The 24083-nt window shown below is 29.6% G+C and overlaps 2 protein-coding genes and 4 non-coding genes across 6 annotated transcripts; 1 reads left to right on the forward strand and 5 right to left on the reverse strand.

Moving 5' to 3' along the window:
* Positions 1–1192: 1192 nt before the first annotated feature.
* On the reverse strand, positions 1193–11910 carry LOC114395982 (glutamate decarboxylase 4-like). The gene is made up of 7 exons (XM_028357862.1): positions 11755–11910; positions 11061–11265; positions 4912–5112; positions 4596–4810; positions 3127–3380; positions 2936–2988; positions 1193–1926 (listed from the first exon to the last, which is right to left on the reverse strand). The coding sequence occupies exons 1-7, from the start codon at positions 11838–11840 to the stop codon at positions 1429–1431; spliced, it is 1512 nt and encodes a 503-aa protein (XP_028213663.1). The 5' UTR covers positions 11841–11910; the 3' UTR covers positions 1193–1428.
* Positions 11911–19563: 7653 nt separating this feature from the next.
* LOC114395236 (glutathione S-transferase F11-like) lies at positions 19564–21304 on the forward strand. The gene is made up of 3 exons (XM_028356958.1): positions 19564–19794; positions 20021–20069; positions 20601–21304. Exons 1-3 carry the CDS (start codon positions 19648–19650, stop codon positions 21044–21046), a joined length of 642 nt encoding a protein of 213 aa, XP_028212759.1. The 5' UTR covers positions 19564–19647; the 3' UTR covers positions 21047–21304.
* Positions 21305–21907: 603 nt separating this feature from the next.
* Positions 21908–22014, reverse strand: LOC114397808. Its single transcript, XR_003663431.1, has one exon. It is a non-coding gene; the product is annotated as a small nucleolar RNA snoR100 (small nucleolar RNA).
* Positions 22015–22548: 534 nt separating this feature from the next.
* Positions 22549–22643, reverse strand: LOC114397801. The gene has a single exon (XR_003663424.1). It is a non-coding gene; the product is annotated as a small nucleolar RNA Z103 (small nucleolar RNA).
* A 343-nt stretch (positions 22644–22986) lies between these two features.
* LOC114397800 lies at positions 22987–23080 on the reverse strand. Its single transcript, XR_003663423.1, has one exon. It is a non-coding gene; the product is annotated as a small nucleolar RNA Z103 (small nucleolar RNA).
* Positions 23081–23222: 142 nt separating this feature from the next.
* Positions 23223–23334, reverse strand: LOC114397802. The gene has a single exon (XR_003663425.1). It is a non-coding gene; the product is annotated as a small nucleolar RNA Z103 (small nucleolar RNA).
* Positions 23335–24083: the final 749 nt, after the last annotated feature.

Genomic DNA, 24083 nt, shown 5'->3' on the forward strand with positions numbered 1-24083 from the left:
ACTCATGTAGTTTTGGTTCAGGTAGTAGATAGGGAAATCATCCTCAAGATGAGACTCCAACATTATTCTAGCTCCGATTTGCTAGTAAAATTTATTTAGATTGCATTTCAACCAACCATTGTTATGTTCGGCATGACTTATATGTGAGATCGCACACTTCTATTTTATATTCAAATAATAAAGAAATGTACCCCTGGTATGCAGGTTATAGTTACTCTTCTTAGGCATGTTGAGATCATATTCAAGATATACGAAAAGCTACCTTATCCAAGAGATAAAATTTAGGAGTGTGTTTGGTAAATCATTTTATAGTATGTTTGGGGGGTGGCCGCACAGTAAAAAAATAATTAATTATGAACCCACGGTAGAGCCAAAGCAACATATAGTTGCTTCAAAATTTTCTCGATTATGCCACGATTTTGAGCCCCATAATCGATTCTCAATGGTATCCAACCATACACTTAGCAGCTTTCTAGTTCTAAAACGGTTCTTAAATAATAATAACCGGTTGCTTAATTTTATTACACCGTTAGAGAAGTATTGTGTCTGGTGCTTCATAGGTAGCTGGTGCTTATAGAAGCATCGCTTCCTAATTCTTGTAGTGTGCCATAAATGTCAGAAAAAAGTAATTTTTGTTATTAAATAAAATGAAAAGTCACCTTTTTTTTTTCTTTCAAAAAAAGTATCAGCTTAAAGAAAAGACAATGCATGCCACTTATCGGTGGAACCATTTAGTTAATTTTGTAGAGAGATTAAGTTCTTATGAATAGCTTAAATTGAAAAAGGTAAGAATGAGTAATGTGTGCAAATGAGACTTACTAAAAGAACCCAAATGAAGATCCTGCATTGGACATGATCTTATAAGATACTTTGACAAGTTTATAAGCTAGTCAGACCAATATAAGTTTTGATTTTTTCAGTCTGATTTTCTCACAGCTTTGTACGACCCGCAGCCTCTTGAATCACCTAAACCCATTGCTCCTTCTGAATTTGTTGTTTTTCCATTCCTAAAATTGATCCTCAAATACAAATTGCTGAAATTAGAGATCCAAAACGGGCCAACACTTTTTGAATACTCAACCTTTTGGGTAGGTTGGGGTTTTGACCAATTTAACAGGCAGGGTGGTTGACTTTAGTAACTATGGCAAATGGGTCTGATTAGAATTAAGCATAATTTAAACTTGGACCAAAATTGAACATATCATAGGGGAGATAAATATAATTCATGATTCAGAGAAAATAGTCAAAATACAGTGAATCATACTTGTACAAACGAAAACACAATTTAATATTTGCCTCTCATCAATAAACAACTGAAACAGATAAATAGCTTGACTCAATCAAAAGTACTTACTGCCCAAATTATATATATAATAAAGAAGTACAATAAGGCAGAGGCATAGGCACAACACCCCCTTGAAGCTAACACTAACAAACACCATTCATCTTGTCATTGTTCTTCTTCCTCTCCAACACAAACTTCTTCCAAATGGCAGTGATTTCCCTCTGAGTCTCCATAGGATTCTTCTTAGCAACCACTACCTTGCCATTTTCTTCTGCACTGAGTGTCACAGTGGTGCTGCTGATGACCCTTGCAGGAAGTGAATCAAGCTCATGCAGCACCTTCTCCACATCGGACACGAGACGCTCCGCGAGGGTCCTTGAGAAGTCCTCCCTGATGACAACACGAAGCACTGTGACATGTTGAGCATCTGGGGGCATGGTGTATGCTGGCACTATCCACCCAAAGCGCCTTAAAAAGTCTGAGATTTGGAATTCGTCAAAGTGGGTGTGGTCTTTCAGTGTGAAAGCCACCAAAGGCACACCATTGTCTTTGGACACAATTGAAAATCGCCCTGTTTTCTCGAGTCCCTCTTTCAGCACCAGCATGTTGTCCCTGCAGTTTTCCATCACGTTTCTATATCCCTGCAATCACATTTTATGTAAAGAAATCACATCATCAAGCTATGTCAATCTTCCTTCAAATGATACTCTCTCTTGACTCATATCTATATATATATATATATAAAAGTAAAAAAATGATTTTATATATCACTTAAATGTATATAAATAATTTTATCTTATTTAACTAATTTTATCTTATTTAATGTTATTATTTTTAAAATATTTTTCATTTAATTCTAATCCTATTTTCAATGACTTTTTTATTCATGATATAAAGTTATAATGAAAGACATTTTAAAAATAACTTATTTTTTTTACTTAAAGATTAGTAAAAGTAAATTATGTTAATTACTTTTTTTAATTAATATGAAATTATTTTTACTTATATATATGATGAGAAATGCAACAGAGTCTCTAATAATACACTCCTTGCACATTTTTTTTTATCGTTGTAGGAGTTTATTTTTCATACACTTTTATTGTAAAAAGTTTTACATTATCCATAAATCAGAAATTATCCTCAAAAATAATTTTTGAAAGTTGCTTTTATAAAAGTTATCAAATGTGACTGATTTATGATTAAATGATACAGTAATTTTATGTACTTTCTAATAATACACTGTTTCTTGCATATTCTTTACCAGTGATAGAGATATAATAAGAGTTTATTTTGTATGTCTTGTTAGTGTATAAAGTCTTATATTTTCTATTAATTAAAAATCATCTTTAAAATAACTTTAAAGATATTGTAATTATTAATAAACTTATTATATATATAAACTTGTGACTAAATAAAAATGTAATTTTACACTATAAGCGCATTTCAATCAAAATACTAGGATTCACAAAATTATAAGCAAGATTCCTTAAATAAGAAGTATGACTCATGTCATTTTGGGTCTCTCAATGAATCTCTTCTAATAATAAACAACGTGTTAAAAAAATATTAGAAAGTACTATATTCAATATTTAAAGTAGTTAGAGTAACACGGCTGCAATTATAATTGGGTCTCTTGGTTGATCTTATTACCTCAAAACCAAGGCGAATTAGTTGGTAGTATTGAGCAATGACTTGGCTAGAACCTGCATGCATTTGATATTTTGTGAAACAATGAGTACATACTCGTGCATAAACCAATGAAGGTGTTTGATAGAAAGTGTAAGTAAATAGGGGTTGTTTTTAGTAGTAGACAAAAACTGAGGAATTAAAATATGTGTTACCTTTGGAGAAGTTAAGGGTGAAGGTGGGTTGATCAGCCCCAAGATAGTTGATGTGAAAGATGAGTTCCTCAGGCAAGTCCTGCTTGCTTCTCCAGATAACCCAACCGATTCCAGCATAGACCAAACCATACTTGTGCCCACTAACATTGATGCTCTTCACTAGTTGTAACCGGAAGTCCCACTCAAGCTCTGGGTAAATAAATGGGGCTATGAACCCACCGCTGGCTGCATCAACATGAATAGGAGTGTCCCACCTACCAAACAATTCATAAGCTCTGGAATTTCAAAATAATTCTAAATCTTCATTTAATATCCACATACTAATCTTCTTAGGATAAATTTATTGTTCTTAATTAAACTAATCTCTTTTTTAATCATTAGTGATGAATTAGGTAATTAAATTTTAGAAATAAGACTAATGCTAATCAGGGTCCCAACCATATTGGTTAAAAAACTTAAAATAGAAATATTTTAATTGAAAAGCGGAAAATTACACAGCCAAGTGGCGGAGGAAGGGGGAGATAGAGGGGCCATGGTTTCCCCTAAATTTTTCAAAAATGTATTTAATATATTATAAAAAAAATATTATGGCCTTTCTATAATTTTACATTTTTTTTAACAAATGATATGTGAAAATCATCATATTAATTGACACTTAGGGAGAAAAATGAAGAAAAGAGAGAAATTATAGACATTAATGAAATATTTGTAACATTAAAGTGTTCATATATAATTATTTAAAATTATTCTATACACCTAATTTATCTTTTTTCTCCTGTACTACTTCTAGTAATATATATATATATATAGAGAGAGAGAGCGAGAAAACTAAATAACTAATAAATAAAGAACATTAAAAATAGTTAAGTTAGTTAATTTTAATTAAAAATGTTATAAATTTAAGTTTTATTCTAAAAATACCTATATAATTCAATAGTTTAAGTAGTAGTTATATTTAATAAAATTACTAAATAATTTTTTCTGCCTAACTTAAATTTCTAATAATTTAATAAACTTGTCATCATATTTGTTTGTTTCTTATATAAACGTATAATTAATATATTCAAAAATGAGTCTTTATTTTTTATAATAACAAGAAAAAAATGTATTTATTTGTTTCTTATATTTATATAAATCATCAAATTAGCTAGATAGTAATGTTTTTGTGCTCAATATTTTCTATATATGTAAAATTATTAAAAAAAAAAATTTGTTCCTCTCAAACCAAATTCTTGACTATACTTGTTCATGATCTTTTTTATACTCATCTATGATTTAGATGATAAATAATTTTTTCCACTAGTTTCTTAACCAATGTTGTAAGAGCATTGGTTAATAATGCCATGAAAACGGGGTATAATACTACTATAGAATATTTAAATGAAGATATTCAATCAAAGCATGGATGGTGTATAAAAGTAAGGAACATTTAGTAGAGGGAGAGGAAAGAAAGAAAGAAAGAGGCACACCCAGTTATTTTGTTCTTTTCAATTAGGAGATCATTTAAGCGTTTGACATCTTCAAACTCTCCATTTAGTGTGGAACCAAGGATAGCAGCAACACAAATAGTGTTCTCATCCACCAATTCCACGGCCTTTTCAGGGTCCATTACATAATAATCATCACGGAGCTTCACCTCCTTTAACTCCACCTCAAAGTACCTTGCAAATTTCTCCCAGCAAACCTTCACAAACACGCAATCAATTAAAACTCTGATTAATTTCATACTACTCAATATACAATGCTCTTGAAAAATTAAAAAAAAGTGTTTTGAAGTGTATATACCTGAACGTTGGCTCCAGTGACAATGTTGGGTTTGTCATAAGGCTTTCCCTCTTGTTTCCTTCTGTTTTGCCACTTTCTTTTGAATGCCAATCCAGCCAACATAATGGCCTCTGATGAGCCAACCGTGCCAACACCAACTGCTGCCTCAGTCTCTTCTAGTGGTGCATTGAAAAGATGAGCTATCATGTTAACACATCGATTCTGCATGCATACAATACAAGTAATTAAGAAATTAATAGTACGTCAATACCTTTCCAAGAAAATATGACTGAATAATGAACATTGTTATGATATATCAAATATCAGCAGAAAAGTCTTTCTCAATATATCAATATGAGGATATGCATGTAAATATTATTAAATAATCTTACAACCCGAGTCATTTTATTTCATTATTTGGGGTCTTAGTCAACCCGAGTTTGAATTTAAAAAAAATGATCCTACAAATTTTTTGTGTCGCATGGGGACAAGAATAAACCTTTCCCAACCCATCCCTTGCTTACCCATTTGTATCTCCTCAAAAGTTTTTTGGAATAAGATATTCCCTCTCGTCATATGTACATAAAACTCTTTTATTTACTTCACCAAAAAATAAGAAACTCAATTAATTTAATCAATAATATTAAATCCATCGATAATTTACATAAATTTTTAAATTACTTTAAAAATTGTTGATGCATAATTTCTAGAACTCTTTTTACTTAAAATGTATTTTAATTAAATAATGACTTTTAAATTGTATAGGAAGAGGCAAAGTAAATAAAAGAGATAATTGTATCTATAATAATCTTCTCCCATTGTTATGAGAGAGTCTAAGAAATTAATTTACGGTATTTATTGTTTATTAATCAGGACAAAGTTATCGAGTAATTAAGGACATTTGTTAAAAAAGAAAAAATCATAAAATATAAAATTTATAGGAAGCATTATAAAAAGGACTAAGACAAATTTATCAAAAAAATCTTTGAAAAGAGTATTTGTCTGCATCACAGACTCACAGTTTTCAAAATTCGATTGGATCGGCTGGTTTAATTGGTTGAAGCACTAGTCCAAATAATCCAAGAAATTGGTTGAGAAAAAAAAAGTTAGCCAAAGTCAATATAAAAGAAGACAGTTTTGATTATTTTTAATCCTAAAAATAATTTTAAATAAATGATCATATTAGTTAATTATATATATTATAAGTATTTATCTTATAATATTATTACAGGATTAATTTAAATTTTACTTAATTTTATTTTCTAAAATTTTATACAAATTTTCAATTTGATATATTACAAAGTACTATATATATAATTATTGTCAAATTGATCTGATTTTAACTACAATTTAATTAATAAATTGTGAATTAATACCTTTATTTGATGGTCTCATTAAAAATATAGGTTTGAATGGAAAGACAAAAATAATGTTCAGGAGCTTTTGAAGAGGAAGACTTCCATGAGTTTTCTGAAGACTTCTATTAGTCTCTTTTGGTGCTGACATAGAAAAATGACCCATTATACTTATTTGGGTCCACTGCGGTTCTCTTTAAAGAAAACCATTGAATTTACTGAATGTTTTGTTTTGTGGTTCCACAGTACTATGTGCCTTTGTGGTTCTTCTTTATTTACATGGTTTCTGGTCCTCCAAGGTACTTTTTCTAGCCATCGATTATGGTTGTCCTCTTTCCTCATTAGTTTTTTAGTTTTTGATAGATCTTTCCTTATTAGTTATTGAGTAATACGTGCATTATTAATTTGTTTTCTGGACATCGATTATGGTTGTCCTCTTCCCTTATTACAAAGCACTTATATATGCACCTTATTACATTTTTCACTTTATTACATGCTTCTTTCTATTTCCCTTATGCTTTAAAATTAATGTATAATAATTAAAATACAAAAAATTCTCTTATTTTAGCCAATATATATTCAAAGTTACGCACTGCCTTTTCATTATGACAACTCAGATGGACATATTATTGTTAGCAAATGATATGTTACTGGGAAACAAAAAAGCTAGGCATGCTATTAGGTATTCATGTAACTTGCTTTTATTACGGGGTTAATCAAGTTTTTAATTCCTATTTTTTTATATTTTTATTTTTTAAACAAAAATTTAACCGGTTAAGATCTTTTAATTTTTTTTCATTAAAGATTTTAGTCTTTAAATTTTTGTTTAACAGGTTAAGATTTCCAAACTTTTAAAAATTTTAATTTTAGTCTCTAAACAAAAATTTGAACTCATTATTTTTATTTATTTAATAAGATTTTTTAGGAACTAAAAATCAAATTTCTCAAAAGTTTAAAGTCTAAAATCATTACTGAAAAAAGTTTAGAAGTCTTTATCTGTCAAACTTTGTTTAGGAACTAAAATTTAAATTTCAAAAATATTAAAAGACTTTATCAATCACACTTTTATTTAACAACTAAAAATTGAATTTTAAAAAAAATTAAGAAATAAAAACTTAATTAATCCTTCATTTTAAATAAACAAGCATGCAAGTAGTAATATTTTATTCTTGTAATAGATCCAAAAGTTATTGACCCCCTTTTGCATTCGTTATAGGTTGATTAAGTGTTAGTTTTTTTTATTCATAAAAATCAAAAGTAAATAAATAAAAATTTATAATAATTCACGCATTTTATTCAATTAATTAAATAAAATCTATTTTAATGTTTCTCCCTTTATTCTTAATTATAATATTTAGTTACTTATTTCATCATAATTAAAAATATGATTAATTTAATCAACATAAGTAAATATATTTTAAATTTATATATTTTAAATTATCTTTATTATTAATATTTCTCTCTCTTTTTCTTCTTGTTATTAACCAGTACAATAATGTATCTAAATAGATACACTTTTTATTTTAAAATAGTAGTCATTTAATTAAAGTTTTCTGTAGAACTAAAGAGTTATATTAAGTATTCTTTTTTTAAATAAATTCTTTTTTATAGACCAGAGGTATGAGGTATCCTTTATAGCCAATTATATTTGAGGTAGAATTTGAAATTTATAATTAAACTGGAACAATTATGCATCAATTGATTTATATGTTTAGCAGTAAAATTTTTTTATTAAGTGTTATTATTATCTTCATTTTCTATTTTACTTAATGAAAACATTAAAAGATAAAAAAAAAAGTAGGCATTAATAAACTTTATACTTCAAAATTCAATTGAAAAATAGTTAAGATAAAATTTACTTGAAAACGAAAGAATAAGTATTCACAAAATTCCAACATAAAACACATAATTTGATCGATGTGGATATGTCAGTAACAGACCCGCATTGAGGCACATGCTATAAAATCTAACGATCCGAAGCCGCGCGAAAGCAGAAATAAATAAATTTGGAAAATATTATCATTGTAAATCTATCATTGAAATTATGACTTTGTTAATAATTATTTGAAAATTATATTTAAATATCAGCATTGTTTTAATTATGACTTAATTTTAAATAATATAATTTGTACATGGTCAAATGTAACTTTTAAAATATTTATTATTAAATAGTAATAATACAAAAATCTTTTTAGTGTAAGTACTATAATCTAAATAAATTCGCAAATCAATTGTTTTAAGCTGAAGGAATTGTCTAGATTTTTTTATGTGAATATTCTTACTGGAAAGTTTAGAATTAATCTGAGGATGTTAAGATTTATTTAAGAAGTTAATATCTTTTCTCTTTTAAGAATTTTACGTACGAAGCATTGGATCTCATGTGCTTCTCATCCCCTTTCCCAGGATAATCATCGTTATTACATTTTCAGTAACCAGACGTGAAGGCACAATCATTACTCTGAGTAATAATTATGTCCACTTCAAAATGGAGTTGGATGGAATTACGGAAAACAAAGTAAGAAAAGATTAAGAGAAAATTAAGTGATGGATATAATATTCTAATGAAAAGATTAAAAGGAGAAAATAATGCAAATAATATGAAAGTGTAAATAGATAGTAGATGATTATAGTTTTTTATATTTTGTTGACAAGTTTTATCAAACATATTTTTAATAGTATATTCTTTTATTATCAGTTAAGATTTATTTAAAAAAGAAGAAGACATTAATCAGGATAGGCGACAAATACAAAAGGAAACGAATAACCATAGAAGGCCGTACCAAACCAGATGGATAGGTTCCAATTGAATATTGTTACAACTTACGACAAATCATTAAAAAGAAGTATCAGGGTTCTAAGGAAATTAAGGCCCACGAGTTTTGTATATATTAGTGTACAATAATGAATTTCTCCTTGTCAACAAAAAGAATGATACATCTCTTAGACAGAATACTGGAATTTACAAATACATTACACTGTAAATTTATTATTGCATACTTCAAATATATAGAAGAGAAAAAATTATGATAATTTCTTTGAAAGTCATATTAATTAACCGTGAATTATGATTGGATAAAATTATTTTTATCATATTAAGAAATTTAGCTGACTTGCTTGATTTGAATTAATAAAAAACAAAACTAACCGCGTGTAAACAAAAATTGATATACTTACTCAGATTTGGAAATCAGTTTTTTTTTTTTTACTAATAGTAAATGTACACATTTATTAAAGGAAGACAATGACATATTATTATGCAACTTGAAGTTTGAAAGTAGGCATGACAGGGATGATAACAGGCATGACTCTTTATTTTCTCGCCCCACTCCTAAAACCCAATCAGGATGTGGATCTCTGTCCTCCACGCGGTCGGGTTTATTCTGCCAGTCTCATTTTCGATATATTTATAAAATTTTATAAAAAAATATAATTTTTTATAAAATAAAAAATATAATTTTTAAATTATATATGATAACATAAAATCTAAGTTTAATGTTTTAGTGTGTGATATATATGTAATGATATTTTTGTAAATTAATTATTAACGAGATAGATTTGAGAACGGATTCGAATTGAGTATTAATAATCTTATTCTCGATCTTAAATCCAACTTTAACTATCACAGAAAATCTGAATCCAATCTTGATCAATTTAAATTTTCTCCCTCAAAATCGGGATGAGCCAGGACAGGTCCCACGGGTTCAGACCCATTGCCATCGTTAATAATGCGTGATTGTTGCATATGATGGAGGAGGGAAACCCTAATTAACTAAGAGCTACGGCATTCGGAAAATCAGTCAAGAGAGGGCCAGAAAAAGACTGGTACTAACATTTGTAAATGCTTAGACGAAATGGTTTGATACTTTGAATAAGTCCACAGAAGAATGGTAGATGTAAATTTTGGTTTTGAAGTTAAGCAAAATTAATCTTAATATAATTAACTTTATTTTGTTAAATAAATTAAATTTTATATTTAAATTATTATAATTTATTATTTTATATTAAAATGTGTGTTTCAATATATAAAATAAACTGATTATGATGTATGTTACATCAAGATCTATTTTCCTGAAGTCAGGAACTCTTTTAAATTAGAGTTATTGATGAAAAAAATAATAGTCAATATCATGTGTACATGCATAACAAATTATAAATGTATTAAAATATTATTTGTTAATTTCTTCATCAACTTTTAAAATTGCTTATTTATTTTCTGTTTTAGAATAATCAAATCTGCACCACAAACACTTTATTAAAATGTGTGTTTTAATATATAAAATAAACTGATTATGATGTATGTTAGATGAAAATCTATTTTCCTAAAGCCAGCAACTCTTTTTAGAGAATTATTGATGAAAAAGATTAATAATTAATACCACGTGTACATGCCTAACAAATATTATAAATGTATTAAAATATTATTTGTTAATTTTTTTTCTTCAACTTTTAAAATTGCTTGTTTATTTTTGCTATTTTAGAATAACCAACTAAATCTGCACAGCAAACACCTTTTCATTTTTTTTATTAGAATAAAGTTAAAAAGAAATAATTTTCAAAAGTTGAGAAGAAAAGTTAGATGAAAACAAATTACTTGGATTGATATTTTCTTACAAACGTCATACGAAACTTAACCACCCCACTAAATCAGACCCGACAATTTCTTAATTTGGATAGGAATTTATATTTTAATCTTCCTTTTATTTCTTACTACTGTAAGGCAACATTCCAAGAAGGAAAAATAAAATAAAAAAAAGAGAAAGAGAAGATGAAGAAGGAAGATAGTATCGATATATTGATATTGGTAGGGTTAGTTACCTGTAGCTCAGTGGTGACAGGGTACTCGTCCATGTCAACATAGTTCTTATTAATGGCAGCCATGATGAGTTTATCACACTCTGGCTCCATCCAAGTCGTCACAAATGATGCCAAATTCAACCTTGGGTTCCCATCCAACATCAACTCGTCGTTTATGATCTGGTATGCTGCCTCCTTCGGTATCGACTCCTCCGCCATCTTGAACCTATCAATATCCAATCAAATACTTACTCATCCATAAGATAAATATAACCCTTCACACAGGAGATATATGGTGGGAGAAAGAAAAACAAAAACAAAAGTTAAGTGTTTGATCCCTTTCAACAAAAATTAATATTTTAACAGATTAATATTTATAGATAAAAAATAATTAATCCATTAACTTGAGATTGATTCTGATGTCAAGAAAAAATCTGGATCTAACTCAATCTTAAAAGCTAACTCATAGAGTTAGAGTTGTCCTCACCTTATATGCTTTGCCACTATTTCTAGTCGATGTGAGATTTGAGTTTTTTTTTCTAATTTCAAGTTTATTTATCTAATTATTTATCACCTACTTTACATTGACGCGTTAATGTAAATCTCTTAATTTTCCAACAATGCCTTAATTGATTAATAAACTGACAAGAACAAGACAACATCAATAGATAAAAATATATAGTATGAAGATTAATTATATAAATCCCATGCATACCTGGGAAGCGAAGTTCTGACATAGCGAGAAGCGAAGGTTGAGTGGACAGAGACGTCGGATTCGGAGGCGGTTTTGGAGAGAACCATGGTGGAGAGATGATAGAAGAAACTTAGAAAGAGTGAGCTTAGGAATGGTGGATGGAATGCAACATAGAGAGGATTTTTGTGGCTAGATATTTAAATAGGATAAGTAGGTGTAGTGTGAAAAATGTGATTAAATCCAATCACGAGACGACAAATCAAATGTAGGGTATAAGGTCATTCGTGTGAATTATGGATATTGTTCCAAAGGTTTATTCAGATGTAGTTTATTTTATCTTATCTAAAAGGTAATTATACTGTGATTTCTCTTTAAAATATTTTGTTTTCCAGTGTTATAAAACTTAATATTTTACTAGTGCTGTTTTTCTTTGCTGTGTTTTACTCAACTCAAGTATTTTAAATTAATTTGATATGTTTTCCTAATAAAACTATTATTTTTTCCTCATTGTTTAATTCAAAATCATTGTTTAATAGTAGTTTTTTATTTATTTTGAATATCATAACTATCTTAACTATTTAGAAAAAAAAATGTAAATTTAAAATATTTCATTATATGGATAATTTACGATTTTAATATGCATCAAGTGTGTGCTAGTTTCTTCTTCTTCTTGAATAAAAAAAATATAATATTGTATTTAATAACATTGAATATTATTGTAAAATACATACACGTTAAAATTGATTTTTAATATTTATTTTTCATAATTTTTTTGTGTGTAAAATTTTGAAGTTAAAAAAATAAAGATTATAATATTTTTTTCTATTTACCCAAATATGATGATAGCTTTTCTTAAAAAGAAAATGTTATACAAAATATTAAAATAGCTTTCATAAAAAAAATCATAATTAAGAAAGGATTAATAGTTTCTTAACACATTTTAAGTGATTTGGAGTATGTTTAGATTGCCATAACGACATTCTCAACCTATATTTTCAAAAGAAACACCTTTGATGCATATGTAATAAAGTAACATTGGACTTTCCACCACGGCAAGTCCATTTGAAAATACAAACATATGCTTAGTTTGGAATGAACATGATATTTACTACCATCAAGAAAAATATTTATAATTTATTATGTATAATTTACTATCAAATTTATTTGATTTTACGAATTTAGTTTTATATATTAATAAAAAAATTACAGTCAACTAATTAAAAACTGCCTTATATATAATCTATAAAATATTTAATTATTATAAAATTGATAATTTTACTTTTTTTTCGATAGAATTGATAATTTTACTACATACTAGTATCAAATAACTTTATACTAATTGTGTATTTAAATTAAATTCTAATTTTATTTTGAAGTACATTTTGTCACGTACTCTCTTTCTCTCATATCAAGTTAACATATTATGAGACACCCATGATGGGTTTTTTTCTTCTTTCCTCCACGCGGATTTCTCGTCAAATCATGTGAGTCTTCTTTTAGTCTTTTAGGGGCAGTTTGGTTTTCCTCAAGAAAAATAAATAGAAGAAAATTAAAAAGAAATGTTTAAATTAAAATAAAAAGAAAAAGATATGAGATCTATATAAAATTTTGAATTTTTTTTTCTCTTTTTCTTCCCATTTGAACACAACCTTATCACGTTGAGATAACTATTTTAATTTGATGTTTATATAACTAATATGACTAATAACATTTCAGATGAAATATTTTCGATGGATATTTCCATCGAGAATCTTTGACAAACAATAAAAATCTGTCAGTTAAAATTTTCTATGATTATTTTTTTGACGGATTTGTGAGAATTTCGATAAATTATGATTATTAGAAATATTTTTTTAGTGATTGTTTGAATTACTTTAAAATAATTATTTTAACAATTAATAAATTTATTATATATAATAAATTATGACAAAATATCTGTATAAAACTTTTTATATGGTGATTGTATAACCTTTTTTTTTCATTATTTATTATATTTTTTAAGTATAAATTACACATTTTTATTTCCATTACACGAATTCATTCATACGACTCAATTAATAACTTATTTGACTCGTAATTCTTTAACCTAATAATTCTAGCGAATCAATCTATAAATTATACATATTCGTACAATTGAAATAATAACTAAATAATTTGACCTGTAATCTGTTAACCTATTTACCTTTCATCTTTGATTTCGGTAGTTTAAATCTATATTTGGAACTCTAAGTCATTTACTAAATGGATCGATCTAGAAGACTACATCAGAAGAGGATTTATAATAAATAATAATATTTAAGAAAATTTTATTTTATATATAATTAAATTATTACATAAGAAGTTGTAATCTATATCCTAGATGCTCCCAACATTTGAGGGGAATTTTGTGGCCATCATTAAGATAGTGTAAAGATAGTTTTTCCACTTGCAAAAGCAGTGATGATGAAACTTTAGATATCAAAATGAGATATAGAATCGAAGGAGAGTCGCTTTCAGAGCTTCTAATGCATCAAGTCACATCTGCCAACTGTTTACTAATGTCATGCATTACTCAATAGTTTTTATTATATAGTGGGTGCGAAGATTTTTAACTTTGGTGTCCAATTATTCGTTTCTCATCATCTTCAAAACTTAAGCCTTTGATAGTGCAAGGTTACCAGCATTAAATGACTTCATATAACATGCCAAACTATGTTATCTTTCGACTCAGTCTTCCTTATTTAAGACGGTACCAAAAGGCTAAGATTCTTTTGGTTCTTGGAGAATTTTCAAATTTGACGCGTTCGTTAGAACTTATAAGTGCATTTAATTTCATATCTTCCTATGCAAGACTATTCCTCAGGATAATGCTTCCATATCTGTTCTCAGTTTAGTAACAAAAATCCTATTGTTTTCCAACTTTCACACAATTTTATCTATTGCCATTATAGCTAGCATTTGGATATGGCCTACATCTTTTTCCATTATATCTTTTTGACATGATTTCTTTTAACATGTTCTTTATTATTGAAGAATATGATCCACTAAAGTAGATGACAAGAGACATGCCTAACCTACAAAAGAGAGAATGTTGAATTGGTAGCAATTTTATTTCAGAAAGATCAGTATTTCAGAAAATCATCTCCAAACATTCTTTAAGAAATTAATAAAATATTTAACAATTTTATTTGGGGAGGATACAAATTATTCATATCATTCTCGTTCCCCATCCCCTGTGTGTTTTGGAAATGTTAGGACTATTCTTGAATTGAATTTGTTTAAAAGAGCCACTAAATACTATCCATCCCAAGAATTTATGTGATCCAATACACTTGTTTCAGACATACTGTTTGGCCCCAACAAAATTACTATTAGTTCCTACCAGACCCTTGTAATGAAGAAAATATTCCATCATTTTTTTCTCTTTTTTTTTCTTCATTCATTCTTTTCCTCTTTCCCTCTCTTTACTCCTTGTCTCATGTATCTCTCCCTTGTGCAAAGTATTTTATTTTCCTTGTTTGTAAACAATAGAATCATAATTCTATTGTACATTTCTTTAAGGAAAAGTTTGTATAAACATGGGTTGATCGGATCATGTATCTTGGAAACACAATAATAAATAGGTACATAAATTTGTTGACACTAGTTATTTTTAACATTTCATTTTGTTAATCGTAGTATTTTTAATATTTCTTTTTGTTACATAATAGGGTTGAGGCACACATGTGAGAATGAAGAACTTGCTTCTTGATAACATGAGAGATTTGTATAGTAATTTGGGATGAAATAAATAACATGTTTGTCTTACAACATACGATGATTAAGACTTCATTGTAGAAAAACATAAATGTGGTTGAACACAGTTTAATACCGAGGTATATATGAAGTTACACCGCTTTGTATCAAGAGAAACATAATACATCATTTTCCATGAGTTGCAACAAGTTGACACCGTAAGTATTGATAGTTTTACTTGTGGCTATACACTCAGAGCTACTCACGGTCTACTATGTGCTTGTGAACTTATTGAATTTATCAGTATATATGGCTTCATTCCCTTGAAGTCCATTCTTATGTACATCGAAAGATGTTATCCATTTGTAGTTCAAACGACACAAGTGACTCTTAAGGTGAAATCACCTTAAAGACCAAAGTTTGTGAACTTGCAGTTCCGAATACCACTTTGATGTGTCCCCATTCAACGAAGATAAACACAAAGGATGCATCACAGTTTGTGAAATCTACCAAACATGAACCTTCAACATGGGAGCACGTCGATGAAATGAACACAATGGTTGGTAGTTTGGGAACTCCAAGTGTGGTTCACAAGGCTGGTTGTGACAACAAGAAGAAAAAATGGATCATTATATGGATGAATTTCGTGATGAATTGCAATAATACATTATGAAGATTAATGATATTACATCAGATGGAAACTGTGGCTACAAGACAATTGAAGCTTTGTTAGGCCTGGTGAGGAGTTCTAGTTTCTTGTTTGCCAATATTTGATTTGGAAACTTCAAACATGACACTCTTTTAATGTTTAATTATTTGGCTAAGAAGAAACACTGTTGGAATTAATAACCTCTTTGTATGTTAAACATGGCCCAATACTCATTTCAAAAGGGATGACTATTCCCGACATGAGTTATGTCATTGCTAGTCGGTATGATGTTATATTGGTCCACTTATCTAGGCTACAGAGTTGGACCTTCTTTCCACTTAGGAGTCTCGCACCAATGGCATCTTGTCTCATTGCAATTTTTTTGTTAATGGAAATTACTTTGTGTAGGTATATATTATCCACTAAATAGGGGTGGGTAAGCGGGCCGGCCCCCGCATAAGCTCGCATTGACAGCAGACCGAGTCAGTCCGCCCCGTATTCTTATACGGACCTAATAAATTGGTCTGCCCCTGCCCCGTGAACCCCGCGGGTCAAACGGGCCGGTCCGCGGGCCTAGTTTTAAAAGAATTTCAATTTCAATAAAAATACAACGCAATCAAATTAAGTTCAACACAAATGTAAATAAAATATCAACAATTAGTCAATTACATAAATAAAATAAATAATATTTTAACAAAAGAAAATCCAAACAATAAATCTAAAATATGAAACTTAAATATCTCCAACAACAAATAATTCCATATTTAAAGTAGCTTGAGCCTTCTCTATCTCTACATCTTCATATTCTTTTCTTAAAACTCAAAATGATAATAAATATTAGAATCAACTCAAGTGATTAAAAGACAACAATTATTACACATTATTTACCTTGCTCATCAAATCCTATTAACCAATTTTTAGTACATATCAAGCCTTGCACATTATTACCAAGAAGCCTAGTTCGATATTTGTTAAGCTCTCGTGAGCCAATACTAAATGCCGATTTGGAAGCTATAGTTGTAATTTAGATGCTCAAAATATCACAAGTCAACAATGAAAAATTTGGATTAAGCGAGATTCTTAAGGTGTTGTAGTTGGTGGGATTCTCAATCCATGGATTAAGTGGGCTTACGGGCAACCCGCGGGTCAAACCCGCACAGTCCGCGGGTTAAGTGTGGCGGGCCCAAAAATATTGCATAACCATGGACTATTTAAAAAAATCGATCCGTTACCGTGCAGACTGCGGGCTAGTCCATGGACCTGAGTCTGTTTACCCACCCCTACCACTAAAAATACCATTTACTTTTGTAATCTAATATTGATTTATTTATAACTTTGTTTTTTGTATGATCATGTAGCTTTTTTAAAAGGATAATTGTTCCTTGTCTCCTGTTGTACCACAATGGAGAAGATACTGCACACCCGAAGCCCGTTCATGGCAAAAGGTTGACATGAAACTCGTGCGAGCTTTCAACTCAATACAATTTTATTCAGCTAGACGATTTCAATATATGGTAGACATTTCTATGTATTGAAATAATTTTAAACGTTGAATGTGTATTCAATTAATTTTATGGATGTATATCTCAACAAGTAGTAGGCATTTCTATGAAATTTGATTTAATACACAAGTTATTTCTATTTATCAAACTATTAAAAAAACAAATAAAAATACAATGGAAGTATGATACCATTGCATAATATACAACAAAATCATATTTTCGTTGTACATTGCACAACGAAATCGCGATTCCTTTGCACAATGTTTTTCGCACCCCCATTAGTACAACACAAGTGTATTTCTGTTGGGCATTGTGGGGTGCATATTTTTAAATTTTGGAATGCTGGTAGGGGCCAATTGGCAATCTTGTTGGAGTTTATAACAACCCCCTACTACCCACTATACTAACTAGCTTGGAACCATGCATATATACTTTGGGATTGGAAACTAAACAAAGTTTGTCTTGTGCTATTGCTTCCTACACCTCCTTAATAGTTTCATGCACTTTTTCCAAAATATTTTTTTATACCTTTTTTGAATTGGTCATTCTGAAAGGCAAAAAGGAGTACAAGAAACAACTAGAAAGTGCAGGAAGCAATAGCCTTTTCCCTTATAGACATGTGCTTAATAGACTAGCTTTTGGTATCCAAATTCTAATGCATTCAAATGGGCTAACCAACATATTAGGACCATTAACTCCACCACTTTGTTCAACATATTTAAAGACGGTTACTTCTTGCATCTCCATATTTTGCTTCATGTATCCCATCACATTTTGGATTGGACTTTCCTGAATGTAACAAGGTGTAGGAAGTAAAATATGCAGGTGTAGGAAGTTTTAGTCATGTGAAAATAATCTCGAACAAAAATTAAATTTCTAGGCTTTGTGGTTGGTTTAAGTGGTATTGAACTCTGATATCTTAAGTAAAGTCTAGAGTTTGAATCTTGTGAATAAAAAAATGTGATTGAAAGGAGAGATACCACTAAAGTTGATTAACCTAATTCTTCAACATAGATTAATCATTAATAAAACTAGGGAGTAATCCACGTCAATACAACAATGTCACCTAAAAAATATTACACTTTTTGGCAATGTTTTATTTTACCAACTTGGTGGTTAAAAATTTAATAATATTTTATTTTATCAAAAGGTTTTTAATTTTCATATTCTTCAACAATTGAACACAATCCAACCACAATTTCAACACCACAATGAAATCTAGAGTGTAAAATGAGAGAATAACTCTAGTAAAAAAAATAATTCCAAGCACACAAATTTAATCCAACAACTCAACATCAAGTTACCAACATTTAATGTCGAATTTATCTTATAATTATAGAAAAACCAAAATATATCATATATTTTATTACGGAAGAGAAGCTTAAATTATGAAATAAAAAATATAATTTTAATCTCCATGATGAGTGTAGTTTACTAAAAAAAATTAGGAATGCTATTTATTTATATTTTCTTAAACAAAAGTATAATGCTGAAATAGAAAAAAAAATTGTGATTTAAACCCTCCATAATTAGGTTTGAGATTTACTTATAAATATTTCTCATCCGTATAATAAAATATAAAAAAATAAATTATATAGTGACAATATAAAATAATTTTATACTAATTAATATTTAATTACAATATCATCACATTATAAATTTATTAATTTTTACATTAATTATCTTATAAGTCATCCCTATAATAATTTTTAAGTTAGTTGAAAGTGTAATTATTTTAGTCTTTCAACTCATGAAAATATTGGTCAAGAGAGTAGTGTAAAGTGAGAGGGTAAAACAAGATTGCCTAAAGTAAACAGGGGGACGAAGAAGTCATCACGTGGCAACCCCCATGCTGCTGGTTGCAGCATGCGGTTGGTGGACAGTTAAGTATAGAAGGCATTTCTAGCAATAGTTAGTTATTACTTATGCTTTCCGCTATATATATTCAGCAGTGGGGGAACCCAATTAAGATGCCAAAATCACTCTATTTGAGCACCAACTTCAAATTCAATTATCATAACAAAATATAATTAATTTAGGCACAGAAACATGGTGGTGAAGGTCTATGGTCCTGCAAGTGCAGCCTGCCCTCAAAGGGTGTTGGTTTGCCTCTTAGAGAAAGGGGTAGAGTTTGAACTTGTGCATGTTGATCTTGATCAAGGAGAGCATAAGAAACCTGAATTTCTTCTCAGACAGGTGGACTCAACATATACCTTAATTTGGTTAATTAAGTTCTAAGCGGCACACACACAAAGTTTCAATTTAATGAATTATTTCTTACCTTTTGTCATTAATTTCTGTGTTTATACTTTGTAGGATTGAAGTTCATTTTGTATTCTGAGATTTTCTTGCACAAGAATTTTTCATGTAACGAATTGAGCTATTTGTCCTTGATAATTAAGGGGATTTACATTTTTTGCAGCCCTTTGGTCAAGTTCCAGCTGTAGAGGATGGTGATTGCAGGCTCTTTGGTAAGAAATTAAAGCACCAAAAAATGAAAATGTTTTTGGCTTTAGCAATTTCTGTTACTCCCTTTTTAATGTTGTTCCAAATTTGATGTTTTTCTCTTCTATTATTATTAGTAAATTCTTACGTTTATCATATAAAGAAATAACTCATTTTAACCTGGCCTTTTGTATTATATATTCATCCTAATTTAATGATTATAATAGATTTTTCTTATTCCATTTATTTTTTCACCTGGCCTTTTGTTCCCTTTCAATTTGATCTAAATAGAAAAGCAACAGAATTTATTTCGATATATTTTACTTCACAGTTCACTCTATGTCTCATTGTATTTCATTGCTTTTTTCATTAAATATTCAATAGTCTTAAAAAAATTTGAGTTCAAAATCTAATTAAATCCCATAAAAAATTAGATGAATCGTATTTTGAAACACGACTTTATAGTGTGAAGTCTTGTATTGACTATTGGTTTCAATTAATGTCATGGGAGTCGTTAATTCCATACCTCAATTTTTATCTTATTATTTATTATGCAGAATCCAGGGCTATTATAAGGTATTTTGCATCAAAATATGCTGACCGTGGCCCTGACCTATTGGGTAAAACCTTAGAGGAGAGGGCACTGGTGGAGCAGTGGCTTGAAGTAGAGGCAAGCAACTTCAACAATTTGTGCTTCAATATCATGTTTCAGCTGGTGATCCTACCAAAGATGGGTAAGCCTGGGGACTTGGCCTTGGCTCACAAATGTGAGCAAGATATAGAAAAGGTGCTTGATGTGTATGAAACTAGGCTCTCTCAAAGCACATATCTTGCTGGAGATAATTTCACTTTGGCTGATCTTAGCCACCTTCCAGGGCTTGAACATCTCATTGAGGAAGCTAAATTGGGACACTTGGTCACTGAGAGGAAGAATGTGAATGCTTGGTGGGAGAAAATTTCAAGTAGACCAGCTTGGAAGAAGTTAAAGGATTTGATTCACTAATTAAGAGAGTGACCAAATAATAATTAAAGAATGGAGGTGTTTCATGTTCTTATTATAAAAAACCAAAACCTCTATTTTAGTTTAGGCTGCAACAAATTCATGGCGTGGAGAAAAATAATTTATCTTTTTTTTTTATGTATGAGGAAAAAAATTTCTTATGTAACTTTTTTGAATAAAAGTTACTCCTTCCTTCCGTTTCTTTATGTGTCATTTAAGTAAAAACATAAAAGGCCAATAAATTTTATATGTTTAGAACTTCAATAATTTACAACTTTATTATGAAGAAGTCAGTACGTATTTTGTCGCAAGTTTCACTTCTTAAAGGAAAATCAGTCTACTGTAACTTTTGTTTAATTATTGAAAGAGTTAAATGTATAACACTAGGTGTTTGGAACTTTTGTATTTGGAATTTCGGATTTAAGAGAAGCATGACCTTTTCTTTGTTAATTTAAGAAAACCTTTATATATACCATTGTATCTCAAATGCAAGAGATACTGCATCAAATTGTCTCAAGAGAAAGCTTTCATTTGTACCTTGTTATTTTAAGAAAACCTTTATTTGGTTCAATTGTGATGGTGCCATGATAACTTGTTCTGTTTGGGTCACAATGTCTATTTTTGTATTATGACATTTTTATTTCTAGTAGGATTACCTTGGTTTTGACCTTCTTTATTTTTATTTATGTAAACTTACAATTTTAATGTACCTGCAATTCTTGTCACAGGTCTGATAGAATGACTGCCCTATTATCCTCATATATGAATTTGTAATTAGCAAGGAAGCGATTCCCATCTACTTACCATTCCAATGTTTACTGAAAAGCAAAAAAATTCAAAACCACTTAAACCAATGAAAATTGGAACTGTAGGTCGCAACCAGGCCCTCTAATCATTAATTTCATCAAAGAGAGCAGACATGTTGACCTAAAATTTTAATTTCCGTGCACACAACCATGCTGCCTTCATTATATGATCCAGAGCATCGGCTTATTGTGCACGGATTCATATCCCATACTCCCTTAAAATATAAGCAATCAAAATCTAAATAAACAAATCTCAATTAACCATAGCTTATTATGGACTTTCAAATGAACACAAATACTGTCATGACAAGTACGTGTAACAAAAGAGCCAAACTTGCAATCTACATGTGATGCAGCACAAGCATTAAACTCTTGTTCATCGTCGATCTCACTGGGGAAATAATCATCAATTCCATCTTGCAATGAAACACATTACATCTTCCTACTTTCATTCGTTTATTTTTTAAAGTATAACTAAAAAATGAAAAACTTTATTTGGAATTTGCGATCACAACTAAATATGATTAAAACGCCCAACTTGAATCATCCTAAGAATTTGTATTCATAAATCTAATACCTAGAACTGAATTTCACACTAATCCTCGAACTGTTTTAAATAATTGGGCATAAAACATAGATGATAGGACATTCAAGAATCTATATGAAGCCCCCTAAAGTGCATACAAGCAAGGTGGACAGGTGGATCAGATTTATTTGGCTTGGTTTCTCAAAAGAGAAAAAGTCGCACAGTATGTTCAGCTTCGATCATCTGGGGAAATAATCATCACATCCATTTTGCAATACAATCCATTAATAGACAAACTAATACTAAAACCACACACCAAATTCCAACAAATAATTATCAAATAAAAGTACACATTTTCCTATTAATCCGACTAAAATAAAAGTTCTAAAAACATTCTAAAAAATCAAATTGGGTTGGCAGGGATATTTGGAATTTGCAATCATTATCATATGATTAAAACGACAAACTTGAATCACCCTAAGTTTATAATCACAAATCTATCACCTAGAACAGAAATAAAGATGCACAATAAGTGACAATAAAACAGAGATGATAACCCGTTACGAAATCTCTATGAACCCTCCTATACTGCATAGAAAAAATATGCATAGACGGATCAGATTTATTTGGCTTGGTTTCTCAAAAGAGAAAAATCGCACAGTATGTTCAGCGTCGATCATCTGGGGAAATAATCATCACATCCATCTTGCAGTGCAACCAATTACTAGACACCAATACCCAAAATAAACACAAAATTCCAATAAGCAATTATCAAATCAAACTTCACGTGTTCCTATTAATCCAACTATTAATTAAAACCTCTATATTCTAACAAGTGAGTTGGTAGGGAGATCAGAATCCTGGCTTGGAATTTCAATCCTCCAAAAGAAGATTGAATTACGTGAATAGCAAAGTTAGAATCAACTTCGATCATATGGGGAAAGTGTCATCACATCTTTTCCAACTCTACCACTATCCACATCGAAATTCAAATTTAAAAACACACAAACAAAACAGGCATCATTAACCTATTTCTTATCACCATACCTAAAAAAATAGAAGAAAAAAATAGAAACAAAGAAGTAAAATTGAGGGCTTTTTTAAACTAGCAGAGAATTTTCCTACTCTGCAATGGAAACTGAAATAAAAACAGTACAAAAGAGATTGCAGAAAGGGATTGCTATAGCGTCAGCTCATACACAGTACCCATTAGATTCAGAGCACAGGTAATCAGTAAATTGACGCGAGAATCGCCACAAATGAGGCATACCCAAAACGCAAAAACGAACCCTACAACAAAAACACTCTAAGATTGATACTTGGAGAGAAGAGTGGCGAATGAATAGAGAAACGATGAAGGGGGTTTATAAAGGGATGAATGAAAGAAGGTGCGCCGTAGAAACCCTAATTTAGGGTTTCATAGATTTTGAAAGAGGTTAGCAGAGGTGACCCAGTGGGCCTATTTCAGTCCATTACTGACCAGCCCACATATCACATTAGTCGGAATAAAAAATTAATTTTTTTATGAGTGGGAACCGAATAAAAAAATGATATTAAAATATATATTTTTTTTTTCAAAAAAAAGTTTCAGAAAATAATCTGCTCTTGTTTTTTTAAAAATATTTTATATTTTGTTTTGAAAAAATATTTCAAAAGAGTAATTTTAACATTAATACTTTCTTTTGGTTTTTAAAATTAAAAACTAAAA

The sequence above is a fragment of the Glycine soja genome, chromosome 18, assembly GCF_004193775.1.
Source record: "Glycine soja cultivar W05 chromosome 18, ASM419377v2, whole genome shotgun sequence".
NCBI classification, from domain to species: domain Eukaryota; kingdom Viridiplantae; phylum Streptophyta; class Magnoliopsida; order Fabales; family Fabaceae; genus Glycine; species Glycine soja.